At 45.6% G+C, this 20,119-nt stretch overlaps 1 protein-coding gene across 2 annotated transcripts in view; it reads left to right on the plus strand.

Moving 5' to 3' along the window:
• The window catches only part of SHTN1 (shootin 1), a 203,695-nt gene that overhangs the window by 88,278 nt on the left and 95,298 nt on the right, over window positions 1-20,119 (plus strand). Inside the window, exon 1 of one of the 2 annotated variants that reach the window (XM_090056502.1) lies at window positions 15,482-15,642. The exons of the other annotated variant lie outside the window; for it this stretch is intronic. Within the exon in view, the coding sequence (XP_089912628.1) occupies window positions 15,486-15,642 (157 nt within the window). The 5' untranslated portion in view covers window positions 15,482-15,485. Of the gene's footprint in view, window positions 1-15,481; window positions 15,643-20,119 lie in introns of those variants that run through there. 2 annotated transcript variants of the gene reach the window in all.

The following is a 20,119-nucleotide window of genomic DNA, read 5'->3' on the forward strand; positions in this document are numbered from 1 at the left end:
AAGACCTATATGGATGTCTCACTGAATACTTCTGCAATAGAAACAAGTCAATACCTTAACCCCAAGAGAAGATAATCAGATAAGTAGGATATTTGGCTGTCAAATCCTTTTATCAACATCTGCTAATAAAACGTTGTATGTAAAAATATCTACGTTTAGACAAGATGATGGCCAGGAAATGAACTAGAGGCCATGTCTACATTGCTACTGGCACCCCTCTTGCCCCCACTCTGCCAAATTGCCTGGCACTAGCAGGAGAGAGTAGACAAGCCTTGTGTAGTAGGGCACTAAGGTGCTTTTGGAGCAGTGAGGAAGGAGCCCGGCTGCAGGTTACCATGGCAACTGGAGGGAGCCAGTGACCCACACCTGCTAGCGGTCAGCTGACCAGAAGGGGCAGGGCCTGGCTCCCACTTAAAGGGCTGAGGCCTGGCAGGCAGTCCCCTGCTGGTAGTCAAGGGGGAAGGAGCTGTGCCAGAGTGAGCAAAGGGAAGAGGCCTGTGTGCATGAGCAGCTTGATACTGGTGAGAGATGGAGCACCCTTGTGGTGGCTCGAATGATGTTTTAGCCGAGTGGCATGAATTTATGTTATACCCCAGGGGCTGGTGTTTTGTTTGCTGTTTCAACCAGTGGCTTGGGAGAGGCTGTAAGGGGATGGAGGAGGCCTCACAGGGGGTCCACAGCAGTATTGGCGGTGCGCCCACCCAGAGTGTCAGAGAAGGCGCAGCATTGGGTGTGCGCCCACCCTGAGTATCAGAGAAGGCGCAGCATTGGGTGTGTGCCAACCCCGAGCACCAGCGAGGTGCAGAGCAAGAAGCCCCAGAGAGGGTGGCTGCGAGAGAAGCCCCAGAGAGGGGGCAGCAATTTGACCAGCACCCAGTGCGGCGCAGAGCAGGAAGCCCCAGAGAGGGGCCGCGAGAGAGTAATTGCCGAGCCCCAGAGAGGGGGCAGCGATTGACAAATGCCAGCGAGGCGCAGTGCGAGACCAGGCTGTGGAGAGCCTGTGCGCCAGCGAAGTGCAGTGCAAGACAAGTGTGAGACAAGGCTGCAGAGGGCCCGGGCGCCAGAGAGGGCGCAGAGTGAGACAGGGCGGTGGAGGGCCCGAGTGCTAGTGAGACGGTACGAAACTGAAGAACGTCAATTCCATCAGCAAGGCTTGGAGCGTGGTAAAGGGGTGGTTGGAGCCATGTATAGCCCATAAGGCTGGGGTGCACCAAAATACCCATTACAGAGATGGGGCCAGTGTACAGCAGGAAAACCGTGTCCAAAAGGCAGCCTCCCCATGATGCATATAACATTAAAGACGTGGCAGGTGAGAATTGAGGGTGCTTTTAGGCTAACTTGACATGGTAAGGGGATGTTAGGGGACAGCATGTTGACCCCTAGGATGCCATCCTGTCACACCTTGGTTCTCAGCAATGGCCACTGTTGGGCAGGGAAGCAATGAAGATATGGCATGAGACTTGCAGTGCCCTAGTTTAGTAGTTTTCAACTTTTTTTTCCATTTGCAGACCCCTGAAAATTTTCAAATGGAGGTGTGGATCCGTTTGAAAATTTTGAATGGAGGTGTAGACCCCTTTGAATTGTGTGAGTATTCACATACTTCTGACTGATCGTAGTCATCTTTCACAAACTCCAGGGGTTGATGGACCACAGTTTGAAAATCGCTGCCCTAGTTCACACACAAGCCTGTTTTAGAGTCAAGGTTAGATAGAATCCAGGGCCCAAATCACCCAGAGCAAAATTGGTAAGGAGAAACCTTGTGAAGAGGAAAATACATCAGTGTTCAACGAGTGCTGGAGATACCAAATTTTGCAATATAGTAAAAGCTGTGTTAACTGGCATTTTACTAACTGGAATACTCTGTTAGTGGGAATTCCAATATCCCCCAATTCAAATTCTCAGTTTAGCAGTCAGAATCTTTGCCAAGTCTATCTGGCATGCACATCAAGTATTTGCAGTACCAGTATGACACTGTCTTCCATATAACTCTCAGATAACTGGAATTTTTAGATAACTGGCACCCCCTTGCCCCACTCATGCTGGATAACAAAGCTTTTACTATATATAGAAAATGTCCTGCCAGTGCATACATTGCCACTTGAGGAACATCATGAAAAGTATGCATCTTTTTCATCAGTCACAATTCCACCTTCCGTCTCTTAAGTCTAGTGTAGCTGCCAGCATGTACACCTGCATGCTACTTGAGTCCCGTAGTACAAGAAACGGGATTGAATGGCCCTTGCACATGGGTACAGGAGAAGGCAGCTGGCAAGGCGCCAGCCACCCTAAGTCCCTTTTTCCCATGTGTTGGTATATGACTTCCTTGTGGTAATACTGAAAGAGGAATAAAACATTCAGTGCTAGATTAGATCTCAGAGGAAAAGCTTGGGCAGCAGGGGCCTTCACTGCATGTGACAGCAACCCACAGGTAGGGATATGAGCCAGGTACAACCTACCTTCTAGATCTGAAGATGGCCAGCTCTACTGGGAACCACATGGCTTGTCACATGCATGGTCCCTCCCCACTCTCTGTTACTTCTGTACATGCTTTGACACTAAATGTGGTCATACCAACGGCCAAGGGATCCCTCCTATACTCCTACCTCCAATAAGAGACTGAAAGAGCAACTCCAGGTGAGAAAAAGATTTTTCTATGCCCTGCTCCAAGGGAAGCAATAACAAGAGGTCTGAACAAACATGTTAAATTTTTTTCTGATATAACATAAAAACATCATCTGTGAGCCAACAGTATGTGAGAGTAGAGCCATCTGAAGAGTGAATTATTCTGCAAAGAGAACAAATGTTACAAACCCCACCATATAGTTGCTTCTTGTGAGCATGCCATGAGGTTTGACTGGGAGCAGGAGCGGTTTTTCAGTATTCGTTTTTCTCTACCTTCAAAAACCATCAGTGCATTTTTTAAAGGTAATATGTGCATCAGAATGGAAGAAATACAAAAGACAGACAAACATTTATTTGGTAATAGTTCATACAGGAGACACTTCAGAGTATACCTGAAGTTAAAGAGAGAGCAATAGAGTTTATGGTGCTGTATATTGATTCCTCCATAAATGCCACATATATTGTTAATTCAGCTTCTATCCAGCCCTAAAGATCAATAAAGTACATGGTTTAATAAAATGAGCAGCAACCAATTTAAGCTCATATAAAATTGAAACTCATTCCTGAATTCATCTGAAGCCTGTCTACTGCAGATATCTTGATGGCTTTTAGACAAGGAGAGGTGGTTACTCTGCTAGCCTGAAATGCAGGAAACCTATGCTTATTTATGCAGTCATTGGGAAGTTAGGACCAGATTAGTGGGCTAAAGATGTTTAGTGGACTTTCCAGGAGAATTTTCACACCTGAGAGTTAGGTGCTTGCATGATTTTGCAAATACTTTAGGTGCATATTTAGGAGCCCAAATACCTTTAAGAATCTGCCTCTCTGGGCCTCAGTTCTCCATCTGGAGTCCATATTTCACTGCTTCACAGGAAGGTTGAAAGGATAAATCATTAAAAATTGTGAGGCACTCTGAGGCTGGGAGCGAGACGTATCATAGGTACGGAAGTCTTTTTAAAATAGCTTAGCTCAACCTGAATAGCTGAGGAAATGGTGTCTTGAATCTCAGAAAGAAAAGGAATTTGGATACAACACCACAGATGTTCACACAGACATTTTAAGGTACTCTACGGAGGACAAAATAGTGACTGACTTCTAAGTTGATGAAAAAAACCTCAATTCAGTTAAAGAGGAACCAGATCACCCAAGCCCTCGGACTAGGCATGCTGACTGCAACTCAGTGTTTGTGGCACTCCTGAACCGGTCCACCTGCAGCACCACCCTTGTGGGGATGGTTTCTATCATCAACGTAAATTGTATAGTTTCATAGTTGGTAGGGTCGGAAGGGACCTGAGCAGATCATCAAGTCCGACCCCCTGCCATGGCAGGAAAGAGTACTGGGGTCAAACAACCCCAGCAAGGTGTTCATCTAGCCTCCTCTTAAACACCCCCAGGGTAGGAGCCAGTATCAGTTCACTTGGAAGTTGGTTCCAGATCCTAGCCACCCTGACTGTGAAGTAGCACCTCCTGTTATCTAGCCTAAATTTACCCTCTGCCAGCTTGTGACCGTTATTCCTGGTCACTCCTGGCGGTGCTCGGGGGAACAGGGACTCCCCCAATGCCTGCTGGTCCCCTCTGACTAGTTTGTAACAGGCCACTAGATCCTCCCCTCAGCCTTCTCTTGTGGAGGCTGAACAGGTTCAGGTCCCGTAGCCTCTCCGTGTAGGGCCTGTCCTGCTGCCCCCAGATCATGAGAGTGGCCCTCCTCTGGACCCTCTCCATGCTGTCAACATCCCTCCTGAAGTGCAGCGCCCAGAACTGGATGCAGTACTCCAGCTGTGGCCTGACCAGTGCCGCATAGAGGGGAAGGATCACCTCCCTGGACCTGCTCGAGATGCATCTGTGGATGCATGACAAGGTATGGTTGGCCTTCCTGACTGCATCCCCACACTGCCGGCCCATGTTCATCTTGGCATCAATGATGACTCCAAGATCCTTTTCCGCCTCTGCACTGACAAGAAGGGAGTTCCCCAGCCCTTGTCCAAGTCACTGATGAAAATGTTGAACAGTGCGGGCCCAAGGACCGAGCCCTGGGGGACCCCACTACCCACATCTCTCCAGGTCAAGAATGACCCATCCACCACCACTCTCTGGGGGCGGCCCTCCAGCCAGTTGGCGACCCAATTGACTGTGTCAGTGTCGACACAGACTGTGTATGAGTCTTTGGGCCCCCTCCAAGCTCAGGAATGGGTTAATGACTTCATCCTGACCCTTTACAATGTTTTCTCCTGAAGAAGGGTGCTTGTGCCCAAAAGCTTGCAATTAAAGATTTTTTTTCTTTTTTTTTTCTTTGCAAAAATCTAGTTGGTCTAATAAAAGATATCACCTCTACCACAAGTTTTGATTTCCTTTTGCCTTTAGACCAATACAGCTACAACCTGGATACCTGGCTCCTGGCAAGGAAAGTGCATTACCTTAAAATCACCTTGCTTTTGGTGGGGTGTGGAAGGGGAGGATGCATGTTCTGCTATTGTCCTAGGGCCCCCTGAGATCTTCTGAGTATGAACCACCCTGCAGTCCTCTGAAAATCAAATTGCTTTCAGTTCTGGGGGAGAGAGTATGTCAAGCTGGCATTGCAGCTTAATGATATGAGATTTGAGGGGAGCCCTGCTGAATTGGCTTCTCCTGAATGTCCCTTCTTACAGGATTTTCCAGGGCAGTAGTGATGTAGGCTTTGGAGTCCACTCCCAGTGCTGAATCTGACTGCCATATAAACTACTAGGGCAAGTCTTGAACCATTTTTGTGTCTTGGTTTCCCAACTTATAAAGTAGGAATAATATCCACCTTTGTAGAACTCTTCAAATTCTCCAATGAAAATTGCTATATAAATTCAAAGTACAATGTTATTATTACTATCTTCCATGAAACTACCTAATCACTATTTAGGTGTACGGAAAGCCTGTGACAAATGTGAATTTGATTTTATTCACTACAAAGGCCTTTTATTATCTTAATGAGTCACAACATCAGCTGGCGAAAATAATCACAACATAGGCATTTTCCATATCTTAATTAATATAACCCTGACACAAATAACTGAACTCATGTTTCAGGCAAGTATTTCTAAGGAGATACATGCCTTGAAATATGGAAGAACCATCAGAGTGTTTAGCAGAGAAGCTAATTTTTCTTTTTGTTTGTTAAATAAAAAGAAACTCTTGGAGCAAAATCTCTTTTGAGAACACTTGATTAACACTTGATTAATGACCTTGGGAAACAATATTCCAGTTGCACTAATGCTACTATTGTAAGAAAAGCTATGTGTTTGTTTTCATTACAAATGCTTATTTTCAAGGTATTGCATCTTGACTTAGGTCTGTGTGAAAAATAATAATGATGCAATGTAGGATCATGGAAGTGAATTATTTTAATGAAGGCATTGTAGTAGCATTTTAATTTTTCATCTATATTTTAATGTTGTCTTTACTGACTTCAGGACATATACTCTCCCTGACATTGCAGTATATAATAGACAGCTTGTTGCTAGGAACAAAGGAAAATTCTGTAGGTCCAGGAACTACTCAGAGCCACCACAATTAGCCTTCTCCTGAGTGCCTTGAAAGCCCTTGTATAGGTCGTGGCAGGAGTGGAGTTCAGGGTGGGAGGGATTATAGCACCAATGGGCAGAGGACTCTCTGCCATGAATACTGATACAGATATTTTCAACTGCAGGGAAACCTATGAGCATCCCAAATCAAAGGTCCATTTGGGTTAAACTCTCATCTTGACATTGGGCCTACCTCAGAGTAAGACAACACCCACTAAGGAGAAAACTCTAAAACTCACAATATAATTATGATAAGATACAAAACACAGTGGGGCTCCACCGAGGACTACCAAATCTGGGCCTGACCCTTGTAGGGGGGTGGTCCTACTGCAGCTACACTGAATAATTTTGGAGTCTAGATCAATTACAATTAAAGTGAGCAATTAAAATTGAAGAAAGTAATGTGTCATTCTTAGGCTGAAGAGCAAGTTTTCTTACCATATAAACTGGAGTCTGATGAAAAAATACCTCTTGTTGTCATACTGGTGCTGTGGTAAGAGGGAAGACTTAAGCCTAAATTGGCAAAAATGATGAATGATTCAGGATGTCTCAAATTCTGACCCAGGTGTTACAAGATAGTAACTCATAGACCATGCTGACTTCACGCTGGAGCTGTGAGTACTCAAGAATTCTTAAAATAAGGCCAAGGTCTCGCATCAATCCACAGATGAATCTAAGGCCATGATGGATCTTTAAATGTAGTCTGACCTCCCATATATCACAGACTAATCAACATCACACATTTATCCTTGTATTCAAAGGATGCGATGGCATAGCAGCTAAAGTGTTCCTGGATGGCTCAAGAAAAGTGATCTTGAACCTTGCTCCAGATTTGCATTGAAGTATTCCCCTCCAGTCGATCCAGCTGTGAATAGATTTGGTCAGTCAAGCTAGAGAGTCAAAAGTAGTCATATGGGACATTAGCTACAATACTCCTTTGCATGCTGTTGGCTACAGAAACTGGAATGCATGGGTAAGGCCCAGTAATGGGCCAGCTTCATTCCTGTATTGAGCCCAATAATTTGTACTTGTCTAAAGTGTAACTGGTGATTGGCTAAAGCCTCTCTTCCAAAAGGGCATCCCAGTCTTGATCTGAAGGCATACAACATTTCTTTTGGTAGTTTGTTCCTATAGCCAATCCAGCCTCACTGTTAAGATTATGCCTTGTCTCTGGTTTGAATTTGTCTGGCCTCAGGTTCCAGCCATTTGTTCCTGTTATGCTTTTCTATGTGAGATTAAAGAGCCCTTTAGTACCTGGTATTTTCTCCCCATGAAAATGCTTACACACTGTAATCAAGTCACCTTCCAATTGTGTTTCTGATAAATTAAACAGATTGAGAGATTTAAGTCCCTCACTGTAAGGTATTTTCTTCAGCTCCTGAATACTTGTTGTTCGTTTCTATGCTGTCCTCAATTTTTCAGCTTCTCTTTAAAAATGCAGACACCAGAACATCATGCCAGACTCCAGTATCCTCACCACTGCCAGAGATAGTGGTAAAATTATTTCTCTCCTACTCGCTATTCCCAGGTTTCTACATACAAGAACTGCATTAACACTTCTTGTTCCAGCACCTCACTGAGTATATTTTCCCTTAACCCTTTTCCGAATCACTGCTTTCCAGGATACAGTCCCCTTGTTCTGCATGCTTTGTTCCTAGATACATAACTGTACATCTGGCTGCCTTAAAACACATTTTATTTGAATACGCTCAGCTTGGGGAGTGATCTGTATCACTTAGTCTGACTGCCCCTTCATCAGCCTAGTTACCACTGTGCTAATCTTTATCATCTGCAAATTTTATATCAGTAACGATTTTCTGCTCATTTCCAGGTCATGGATGAAAATGTTGCCTAGTGTCAGGCCAGGGCCCTGTCTTTGTGGAAGTCCATTGGAAACACCCCCATTCAGTAATGCTTCCTCCCTCACTACTTTCTGAGACTTGGTAGCTGTCTAGTTCTAAATCGATTTAACTAGCTGTTACGTTTTCAATAAGAATGTTACACAGCAGTAGGTCAAATGCTTTATTCTATAGTGGTTGCTGTTGTTGTGGTAAAGCCCATAAAGCTAAGGCACTCAAAATTAGTAGCCACTTTTGAAAATGTGGGGTTTAAAAAGTAATGGTTTTACCAGACCCATTTGGATAACTAAATTGAATTCATCTTTGATACATTCTGCTAATTTCTCCTGCTTGCATTTGTAATCAGTGGGTGCATCTACACATACATTATAATGCACATTAACTTAGTTTAATGCTCAGTGAAGCAGCACTAAAATGTGCTATTTAATGTGCATTAAAAGAGGCTAATGCGCATTGTCACTTAAAAACCATGGGCATTTATACACATACTTTTCTGTCCTGTGACGCACCAGAGATCCACCACTTTGGAGCAGACTTGATTAATCGAGTTTGGTCTGCATGCAAGCTGAGGCAAACTATGCTGTGCTGCATGAAGTTGTATAAGCGGCAAAATTCACATCAGCATGCAGAAATGGTGGCGGTGCACTTTTGAACTAAAGCACCTCTGATGTGTTTTAGTTCAAAAGCATGCCACTGTCATTTTCTCAGCACCAATGTGTATTTTGCTGTTTATACAACAGCAAGTATCACAATGCCTTATGCTTTTCAAAGTGCCCAGCACTGCAGCGCTTGCCTGTGTAAAAATACCCCATGCTCTTTAGTTAACGTTCATTAAGACAGGCTAATGATCATTTTCTTAGGGCATTTTTACATGTGCTCTGGGAGGCATGGGTGGGGGCACTTTAATTAGCGAGTGCTTTTAAAAGTGCCCGAGCTTCAAGTGTATCAGCGTCCCCCATGCTGAAAAATGGCAGTGGGGCACTTGTATAGGTCGTGGCACTTTAAGGGCACTCATTTGAGCTTTAGTTAAGATGCCTCTACCACTGTTTTGAAATGCAGGGATGCTGAAACACAAGACATGGAGGTTGGCTGGAGCACAGTAATTGCCATGCATCAGAGCAGTACCGTAATTACAGCACATTAGAGCAGCCTCCGCACTCGTGTACAGGCACCTGGAGGTACTACATGTAATGCGCATTACCTAAAGTGCATTGATGCATTTGTAGACATACCCAATAGCCCTAACATCATAACACTGTAAGATTCAGTGCTTCTCCACAAAGAATCGGAGCCCTAGAAAAGAGAGAAAGTTCATGTAACAGAATGGCAGGATTTTCCTGCTGTCTTACTGGGTAAAGGTATTTGAGCCCTGTAGAGAGCAGCAAATTAATTACTGCTAAGTTACTAAGTCAGACTGCAAGAGCAGTGGGGAGACCCTCTAGGAAGAAAAAGATAGGACTAACAAGGTTTAAGTCTGGGCTGTCCAACTTGTAGGCCCTGCACAACATGTGCCCTGGAGGCTGCATGTTGTGCAGGCCACACCAGGCATGCCTCATGGATGCTTACCCCATCCCTGCTGTGGCATGAGGTGTAATCTGCCCACACCGCCCCTGATACATTCAGGGCTGCTCCCTGCATTGCTGCACTGCCCTCCCCCTGGGCAAAGGCAGGAAGCAGCAGTTGAAGGAGAGAGGGGGCTAGGAGTGGTAAGAGTGGGGGGTGAGAGGGGGCTGCATATTCGTGTGGCCTGTGGGCCACCCATTGGACAGCCCTGGTTTAGGGGAAAGCAGCTGCAGGTAGGCTTGGGGAGACTTATGCTAGAAAAGAAGTTCAAGGAGCAGCTAAAACTGGAAAGGCTCAAGCTGAAGTTTATCTAATGTTATTTCTGAATCACTTCTGTGGTTAATAGGAAGAAAGGGGCTTTTTGCTTCATAACAAAGAGTGTGTAGCTCAGTTCCAGGAATTTCAATGCTTGGAATTACTCATTTAAGGAAATGTATATCAAATGTTTGAGGAGGTGAAGTTATTCTGTACTATGAAATAAGTTTGCAAGGTATTGAGTGTTATGACGTGCATAAGGCTATTTTCAGTCTGATGTCAGAAATTAGGAATGGACCATTTAAATACGAGGAAGAGTCTGCTTTTAAGTCAAATGAAATTCCCAAAAGGTGATTTTAAGTTGTGATTCTGCATTGTGGGGCATGCTTTGACTTGGATCCGCAGAGGCATGTTCTTAAATTTGAAGGTACAGCTAGTCCCCCTGACCCTTTCAGGATTAAGTATTCCATTATGTGAAATGGGTGAAACGCTGTCTGTATTTGGGCTTCTGCAGGGCATGTATTATGGACTTGTCATTGGAGATGTGCAGTACCTGGGAGATGAAGGACAATTCTGGAGAACTACCCAGCTTCCACAGACTCCTCCCAGAGCTGGGCTTGGATTTTTTTCAAGAAACAGGGAGCAAATTCTGACTCTGGTGGGAGTTTCCCAAGAAACTCTGAGTTTCCATTGTCCACATATTTCATTTCCTCATTGTATAAAACAGCTATTTGTTCATTTCGGTCTTCATTCTACACAAGAGGGTTTATGATATCACCATCATTTCACCCTTTAGCTCTTCCATTTCCATTCTCAAGCCATTGTGACTTAGCTGCTATTCATTATACTAGGCATTAAATGGGCTCCTGTTTTCTTTAAAAAACAAACCAACCTCAGCACTTTAACTTTTAGCATCATTCAAATCGTAAAATCTTTGTGTGTTTGAGTGTTTGTACTGCATGCTTAGGGGCAACCAACACAAGTTCATCAGTGGCAGGTCCTGTCAGACCAACCTGGTGGCCTCTTATGATCAGATCACCAAATCATTAGATGCAGGGGTAGCAGTGGACATAGTCTTCCTGGACTTCCAGAAGGCTTTCAACACTGTCTCTCACCCCCACTGTTTCTCATTAAGAAACTGGGGGACTGTGGTGTCGATGCCCACACAGTCAAATGAGTTGCCAACTCGCTGGAGGGCCGCACCCAGAGGGTGGTAGTGGATGGGTCCTATTCAACCTGGAAGGACATGGGCAGTGGGGTTCTGCAGGGCTCGGTCCTCGGGCCCGCACTGTTCAACATCTTCATCAGTGATTTGGACGAGGGGGTAAAAAGCACCCTGTTCAAATTTGCGGATGACACTAAGATGTGGGGGGATGTGGGCACACTAGAAGGAAGCAACAGGCTACAGTCGGACCTAGACAGGTTACAAGGGTGGGCGGATGAGAATAGATGGGATTCAACACAGACAAGTGCAAAGTGATGCACCTGGGGAGGAAGAACCAGCACCATACCTACAGGCTGGTGAACTCCCCTCTTGTTAGCACGGAGGCAGAAAAGGATCTGGGGGTCATCATTGACTCCAAGATGAACATGGGCCGGCAGTGTGGGGAGGCAGTCAGGAAGGCCAACTGTACCTTGTCATGCATCCACAGATGCATCTTGAGCAGGTCCAAAGAGGTGATCCTTCCCCTCTATGTGGCACTGGTCAGGCCGCAACTGGAGTATGCATCCAGTTCTGGGCGCCGCACTTCAAGAGGGATGTCGACAGCATGGAGAGGGTCCAGAGGAGGGCCACTTGCATGATCAAGGGACAGCAGGGCAGGCCCTACGAGGAGAGGCTGCGGGACCTGAACCTGTTCAGCCTCCACAAGAGAAGGCTGAGCAGGAATTTAGTGGCCTGTTATAAACTAGTCAGGGGGGATCAGCAGGCATTGGGGGAGTCCCTGTTCCCCCGAGCATCGCCAGGAGTGACCAGGAATAACAGTCACAAGCTGGCAGAGGGTAGATTTAGGCTTGATATCAGGAGGCACTACTTCACGGTCAGGGTGGCTAGGATCTGGAACAAACTTCCAAGAGAAGTGGTGCAGGCTCCTACCCTGGGGTTTTGAAGGGGAGGTTAGACGAACACCTTGCTGGGGTCGTTTGACCCCAGTACTCTTTCCTGCCATGGCAGGGGGTCGGACTAGATGATCTACTCAGGTCCCTTCCGACCCTAGAAACTATGAAACTATGTTCATGATGTTTAAAATGACCCAGGAGGAATCTGCATTTCTGAATGCTTTAGTTAAGTCCTGGTTTTCTTCTACAGATTTTCTGAGATAGTCAGTTTTTTATCAGATTAGGAATAGTAACTGGGAATAATAATTAGGATGAGCATAAGAAATAGAAAAGTATATCCCAACAATGTGTACATTAATGTTTTAGAATAAATTATAGAGGTTTATGTCTTTTCCTCCTTTTTGTATAAATATTCAGGGAATACAGATCATACAAGTAGTAGATACATTAAAGGGAAAGGAGACTATCTGGATTACAGGGGAGTTTTACTGTGGTCATAGAGGGCTAAATTCTTTGATATGACTTACTATTTATTATTCTGTCACAAACACAACTCTGATGACCCTTAGGGTGTGGTACCTGGTTAAAAAAAAAAGAAAAAAAAAGAAAGAAACAAATTCAAGAAGGTCTGTGGCTTGTCCCTGGTCTGAAGCTATGCTTATTACCCAGTTCCTATGATTTTAAGTAGAATGATAATTCCAGCTCTTGAGTCAATAAGCCTGATTTTGAGCCTGCTCGTGATGGTACAAATCCAGAGTAATTCTATGGGTCATTGAGTGAGATAAGAATTGGGACCCCTGATGACAGTGAAAGTAGGGCCGGACTTGAGTATATTTTTAGATTTTTATCATAAGACATGCATATTAAACATCTGATTTATAATGAGAGCATTGGGTCCAGCCAAACTAATCTTTGCAGGGACATACGTATTTGCTGATCTGTTGACTGTATTTATAATTTTACTGTATCTTTTTCTTCCCCTCTGGTGACAAGGCCATGTCTTTAGGGGCTTGAACTTGTGGGAGGCTGAATCATCTGCTCTTTAATGTATCCTGCCTTTTGTACAGTGTCAGATTTTTTTTTGCTTATTTCAGTCCCTTCTTTTTTTTTTTTTTTTTTTTACACATACATACCTCATGGTGGGTTTTACAGAACTTGAGGCACATAAAGAACAAGTGTGAATACCAAAAGAGATAAAAATAACTCAGTGCATGTGTGTGTCCACACAGACTTTGTTCCTTTCCAGAACTTGGGCATTATAATAATTGTGAGCTACTAGCTTAGGAGATGTGATAGAGAAAAGCAAATTGTAGATATTCATGTACATATACATGTGAACAATCAAACATCCCACTTCAAGTGATCCTAAAAGAAAAGGACAAGAAAATGAAGTGAGGAAAAGAAAGAAATATTGAGCAGCTCTTTGGACTTTACTCTTAAGAAGGGTGGGTTTTTTTTCACTTTACTAGGTATCTAACTGTACCTCCTATGTCTGTATTGATGATGTCTTTAACAATGTCTGTCTTGGTCAATTTGTGGTTATACTGGAGGAAAGGGAAAAAAGATGCAAAGGTCTGACTAGTGCACATACAATTTTCCAACTGTGGACTTGTGGCCTGGGCCTTGCTGATGCCAGGAAACACAGAACTTCAGCTCAAGGAGTTTATCGGTGCGGGCAGCAGGCCTCTGAGAGGGAGGTCACCTTTCAGTTCACTCTGGAGTTACCCATCATGCATTGCAGCTATGGCATGACTTCAGTATTGTAGTCTGAAGATTTAATATTTTTATCATTAAATGCACTGGAGAAAAAGATCAACGGTCCACCTGGGCTGACAGTACATTTAGAAAAGCATAGTTAAGGTAGACCAGGAATTGATGTGGCTAGCCTCATGTGCAGCTGCCTTTGACTCCCTAGTCCAAATAAGCAGGCTCCCATCTGGGTCAACCAGCCTTTGCCATGAGTCCTGAGCAAGGCTCCAAATACTGGTTTTGAATTCCTAGCTAGGCAAGTTAATTGCTCTGCCACCATGCTGCTCCAGCCTTACTAAAGTTAGTGAAAGAAACAGAGGCTGAACTACATGGCTGCACCTTGCCTGCTTTCACCATTGGGTGTCCAAGAGAGTCATGATAAGCTGGAAATATTCATTACTGTAAGGCTCAGTTGCCTATGTTACTCGCTGCCTCCCTGCTTCCTTCCCCAATTGCCAAGTTTTAGTGATGTAATTCACTGAATTGGCCTCTTTCCCAGCACTGCGTGGAACAGTGCATGTGGACCACAGGTGTACAAGTGAGCTCATTCAGTTGGCATACTGTGGCACGGACAGAGCTGTGCCATGGCCTGCTGGGTCAGGAGCTTCCTGTGTGCCTCTCCCTGCCAGAACAGCAAGTCTGAGCTCCTCCACGGCACAGGCCAGTCCCTGCAGGGGCTGGGTAGAGCAGCTTGCTAGTGCACCTCTCCCTGCCTCTGCCTGTGTAGGGCTGCTGCTGGGGCTGGACCTGATGATCTCTTGAGGTCCCTTCCAGCCCCTAACAACTATGAATCTTGCCCACAGCCAGTAAAAAAGAAACAGGACAGGATCTGGGAAGGGAAGACTCAGCCTGTCTGACATCTTCCTTCCCATCCCCACCCCTACTAAAACCCAAGAGCAGCCATCTAAAGCCTTTTTGCTGCCTGCTCATACCCCCGGCTGCCTCCCCACACCCCCGGCTGCCTCCCATGGGACCATTTACCCCAGCAACTCCCCAAGTCCTGTCCCTTTGCCCCTGGCTGCTTCCCACAGGAGCGTTTACACCAGCAACTCCCCAAATCCTGTCTCTTTACCCCCAGCTCCTTCCTATGGGACTATTTACCCCAGCAACCCCCACAAATCCCCTCCCTTTTGCCCCAGCTGCTTCCCATGGGACTACTTACCCTGGCAATCCCCCCCCAAAACCATCTCCCTTTTCCCCCAGCTGCTTCCCACAGGCCCATTTACTCCAACACCCCCCCAATCTGCTTCCCACAGGAGCGTTTACTCCAGCAACGCTTCCCATGGGCCCATTTACCTCAGCAACCCCCCCAGATCCTCTCCCTTTCCCCCCGGCTGCTTCCCACGGGCCCATTTACCTCAGCAACCCCCCCAGATCCTCTCCCTTTCCCCCCAGCTGCTTCCCATGGGCCCATTTACCCCAGAACCCCCCCCAAATCCTCTCCCTTCCCCCCTGGCTGCTTCCCACGGGCCCATTTACCTCAGCAACTCCCCCCAAATCCTCTCCCTTTCCCCCCGGCTGCTTCCCACGGGCCCATTTACCTCAGCAACCATCCAAATCCCGTCCCTTTTTACAAGGAATGGTGCCAATCAGCCCCCTGCTCCTACTGGTGGTGGTGGTGGGGGGGGGTTGTAACAGCCCTCAGCCCGCGCCGGGGGGGGGGGGCTCAGTTTTCCCCGCCTGTAAAATGGGCCGATGCTTCTATTGCCCCCGCGCGGTGCGGAGGGGGTCGCCCGCGCCAGCACCCCGGGCTGGACAGCTCGCGGCGGGCGGCGGGCGAGGTGGGGCTGCGGCGCGCACATGCTCACTGCGGGCCGCGGGGCGTCTGGGCATGTGCAGAAGCGGCGGGGCAGGTCCGTCGTCGCCGCGAGCCGCCGCCCGGCCCGGTGCGGGTGCGGGTGCGGGTGCGGCGGGCAGCATGAGCGGCGCGGGAGACGAGCAGGAGGCGCAGCGGCGGCTGCAGCGCATCGCCAGCCTCAAGGAGCGCGGTAAGGGCCCCTTGCAGCGGGCCGGGGTGGGGACAAAGCCCCCGGGGCTGCTGCCCTCCAGCACCCCATTGTCTGCTGCTCAATTCCTCCCCTCGCAGGTTTTCTCCTCCTTCCCTTCCCTCTTACCCGCGCCCTGTGCAGGTCCCCGCCGCCCTGCCCTCTCCTCTCCTCCTGCTCCAGCCCTCCCCTTGTTCAGGAGCGACTGGCTTGCAAGCTGTGCGATTTGGGATGACGACATGGCGGGGCACGTGCCTGGCTTAGCCCAGGCCTTTTGCCAGCGGCACCTGGTCACCCAGGGAAAAATAATCCTGTGCTGAAACCCTCAGGCGGATCCCTGAATAAAGCACCCGACAGGGATTTCTGTCTGTCCGGCGTGCGGAAGAAGGATGGGCATCGTGTCTGGATGCGGATGCGTTGCGCGTGGGTTAGGCATCCTGCTACCCGCAGCGGTCTCGTGGAGGGAGGTAGCAGGCCACCGCGCTTCTCGCTGTTTCTGAACCGAGTCCCCGGGCTGTTTGTGCCAGATGGCACGGATGCACACAAGTTTAGGGCTGGAAGGGACCTGGTGAGATCATCGGGTCCAGCCCCCCTGCTCTGGGCAGGAAAGACTGCAGGGCCCAGGTGACCCCCCACAAGGTGTGCGTGCGCCCAGGTGACCCCGCAAGGCGTGCGTCCAGTCTCCTTTTGAAGATCTCCAGGGTAGGGGCCTGCCCCACCCCAACTGAAAGTCTGTGCCAGAGTCTGGGCGCACAAACTGTGGAGAAGTTTCTCCTTATATCCAGTCTGAAACCTTCTTCTAGGAGTTTATGCCCGTTGCTTCTGGTTTTCCCCGGGGCACTTTGGTGATTAGTTGTTCACCTAGCCCCTGATTTCCACAATAAGAAGTAGACCAGGAAAAGTTTATTTGCCACAGAAGAATGATATTGTACTCTTAATCCGTGGGTAGGCTATTGTAGTCTTAATCCGGCCCACTGATTTTTGGTGCTGTGCCTTGAGGTCCTTAGTTTATTGTTAGATATGGAATTCAGACCTTGATAGTTGAATGAGCTTGACACCCCTGCCTTACCCGCCACCCTCTCTTAAGGTGTCTAGCACGTGGCTGTCTAGATGCTGATGTCTCTTTGCAGCATTATGTGACTAGAAACCCCAAATGGCATGGAGTTTGGGTTAGGCTAGGAGTAGTTGGATGATTTGAAAGAACTAGTCTTGCCAGGTGCTTGAATAAGTCACGCATAAACTTGATCGCTGTAGCTTCCACTCTGACAAAACCAACTGTTAGAAACCCGGCCTTTAATTTGGCAGCAGGTATATGCCCCAACATGCATCTTATTTGCGTGCATTACATTATCACTCCCATAACAGTGCTTAAAAATTTGCCTTTGCTGTGTCATGAAATGGCTCTGTTTTGAAAGTTACCAGGTGAACTTTTTAAAAATAAAGCCAGGACTGATTTGCATTAATCAATATGTTGGACTGAAACATGTGATGGAAGTTCTGCTTCACCTGAGTTTGGAACAATGGAGGTCTGGTGATAGACACTGATGCTTTGGTTGTCTGTGAATTCAGTCTGATCTGTAAAATTACCCAGTCTGTAGAGCAGAAGTTTTGGGAGCTCCTGAACCAGATCTCAGCTGAATTCCTTGTACTTTAGATCTAAAACTTCAGACTATTCCCCCTAACCCCCCCCCCCCCCCCAAAAAAAAAAAATCCATTCTGTAAATACCCAATAACTAGCACACTTTCTGAATTAGCTGTGGATCCCGTTTGAATTTTGGCTGGTGAATAAGTCCAACTATAGTATATGCTCATAATTCTCAAATGGATGCAAGTTTTTATAACACCAAAGAGTTGGATTGAAAATGAGTTGCTCTATGCAATTAGGCCTCACTGCTTTCTACCACCGGGCCTATTAGCTGTGTGCTTTGAAATAACAAAAATCGCTAAAATGGCTTCAAATGTAGTGCCCTTATGGACTCTTGGTATGAAATCCTTGATGTGTAAGGATCTGTTGGCCAGGCAGCCATAATGCTGTTTAGGATCTAATAAAGCTTACTGCTGTCCAGGAAATAGTTTAAGGAAAAGCCATTGACGCTCCAGGGCTTGCTGTTCTAGATTGCAAAAATGGGGCACTTTCATGTAGATCAAGAGCGGCAGTGTATATCTTGCTGCAAATGTAGGAAATTTTATTCTGCTGGTAAAAAACCTGAGCAAAAAACATAGAGTGACTATATGAGTGTGCTGCGTAAGAGAACTATTTCAGTTGAAAATATAATTAATTTATGGTTTACGTATGAAATACTGCAGCTTTGCACCCATTGTCGGTTGGAGCAGCAAACCTAACTGGGAAACACCCAGGTCAGCAGCCTAAATGATGAAAAGTCTATCAGGTTCTTAAAAATTACTGTAATTGGAATGATCTGAGTACAGGTAATGCTAATTAGAAAACTTGCTTTTTTTACAGAAAGGTTTTAAATCAAGTAGTTTTCCATTTATATTGCAGGTAGGAGGAAAAGACTTTAAAAATATTTCTGACCTTCTTTACGTGACAAAAGAAAGCTGATTTACAGGACACCAGTAACTGTAAGCACTGACTAGCTTGAATAAAGGTGTCTACATTTTACCTCCACATTTATATAGAACTAATCTGGTATTTTTCCAAACATAATATCCAGATGTCTCTGCTAAAGCATTGTGGGTAACAAGCAGGTAAACTTGGCCAAGAATCCTGTATGTCTTTGATTAAAGGCTAGTTTTGATGTTGGGTTATAATGCTGCTGTCTTGCAAGACTTTTGAAAAGTGTCTTGTGGCTCTGAAAGGGTGTGAGTGAAGTTCAGCAAACTCTCTGCTGTTAGAGCAGTCTGAGAGAGTTGTTTTTTCAGAATTGAAAAACATACCTCATGTGCCAGCTGACTAGGCAATTCAGTAGGCCAGCCGAGGGATGATGAAAGGCGTTGGAGAAGGCCACCAGGAAAGTCCATGAGCACCCACTGTGATATTTTAGGTGCTGCTTCTAGGTTTCCCAGGAAGCTTTCATAGATTTAAACTGATGTGCAAGGTTCTTTGGTGCCCACACAACTCTGAATAGCAGCTGTGAAGCTGACTGGTGTCTAGCCAATTTGACTTTGCTGGCGGGCAAAGCTATGAGTGGCAACAAGGACACTGAAGTTGTCTGCGTGAAAGATGCACTTTCTTCTCACCAGCGGTGAATAGACGGGTGAACTTTCCAGGCCCTCTGTGTTTCAGTGGGATACCTGGTGCTGAATTATTGAGTTTAAGGCAAACGTCTGGAAGAAACACAATATGGAGGATACCCTAGATTTAAAGTAAATGTTGCTAGTATAAAAAAGTTACTGAAGTGATTTGAACAGGTGTAACAAGCATGCTCTAAATCTAAATGTTATCCGAAGATACTCAAACTGGCAGCCTGGAAAATCCTGTAAAGTAAACCTCATTTGAACTGCATTCAAAATACCTATCTTCAAGACTTTAAATTGAAATAAAACACCTCTGGAAATTAAAAGCAGGCAGTCAAACTAGTCCTTGAAGTAAAAGCAAAGAGTTTGTTGTAGGAATCCAAGGTACAATAATAAACTTCTAATGCATCATAACAGTGCTTGAATACCTGGCCCAGTTTAGTTTGGTTCCTGTGGGTCTACTCATAGTCATTTTAATTTTAAGGGTTCCCTCCAGCCATCATTGTAACTTTGTTTTTCACTTGATATCAGCATAGGCAAATGCACACAATGTCTAGAGTTACCAGCTGCTTAGAAATAGCTCCCAAAATATTTGGTGATGGAGAAACTGTGTCATCATCAGGTTAGATTACAAGAAAAGACATAAAAGAGGGTTAGATATTTAGAAATATTCATTCCATTTCTGACCTGTGCAGAGGACAAACATTCAGCAGCTAGTAAGACAGAGTCTTTAGCCAGATTTTCTGGATATTAATGAATACTACTGAATGTCACGTTTGTGTATAGAATCATAATATTGATAGTACAGGTAATGAAAATTGTATATGATTTCCTTTGTAAATATGTAATAATTTCAACTGCATGCAGTTCCTGTTTATAACTCCTGTGTTAGAATTTCATTACTATAGGTATCTGAATAAAACAAATTAAAAAGAAAAGAAATAGCTCCTAAATGCCATTGGGAACATTAAATGTCTTGGTAGCTTTACAAACTATTGAAGTTTACTCTGGCATCAGCAGTTGGATTTTCTTCAAATTCCAAAATTGTCAATGGTATTTAATAAATTAGAATGACATAAGGCTCAGTTTTTTAGTCCTGACAATCAGTGCATCTGGATAGCTTTGAACAGATCCAAAAAATCTATTAAAAATGATGCCAGAAAACTTTGAAAAAAGTCAGTACCATGTGAAGAACTGTGTTTCAGTAGTACCCTTCACATATGCCATTGGAGAACTACTATTGTAATTTTCCAAAGTCGTCATGATCCTTAATAGAGACAGA

This window comes from Crocodylus siamensis, chromosome 7 (genome assembly GCF_052110815.1).
Source record: "Crocodylus siamensis isolate JL-2025a chromosome 7, ASM5211081v1, whole genome shotgun sequence".
In the NCBI taxonomy this organism is placed as follows: domain Eukaryota; kingdom Metazoa; phylum Chordata; order Crocodylia; family Crocodylidae; genus Crocodylus; species Crocodylus siamensis.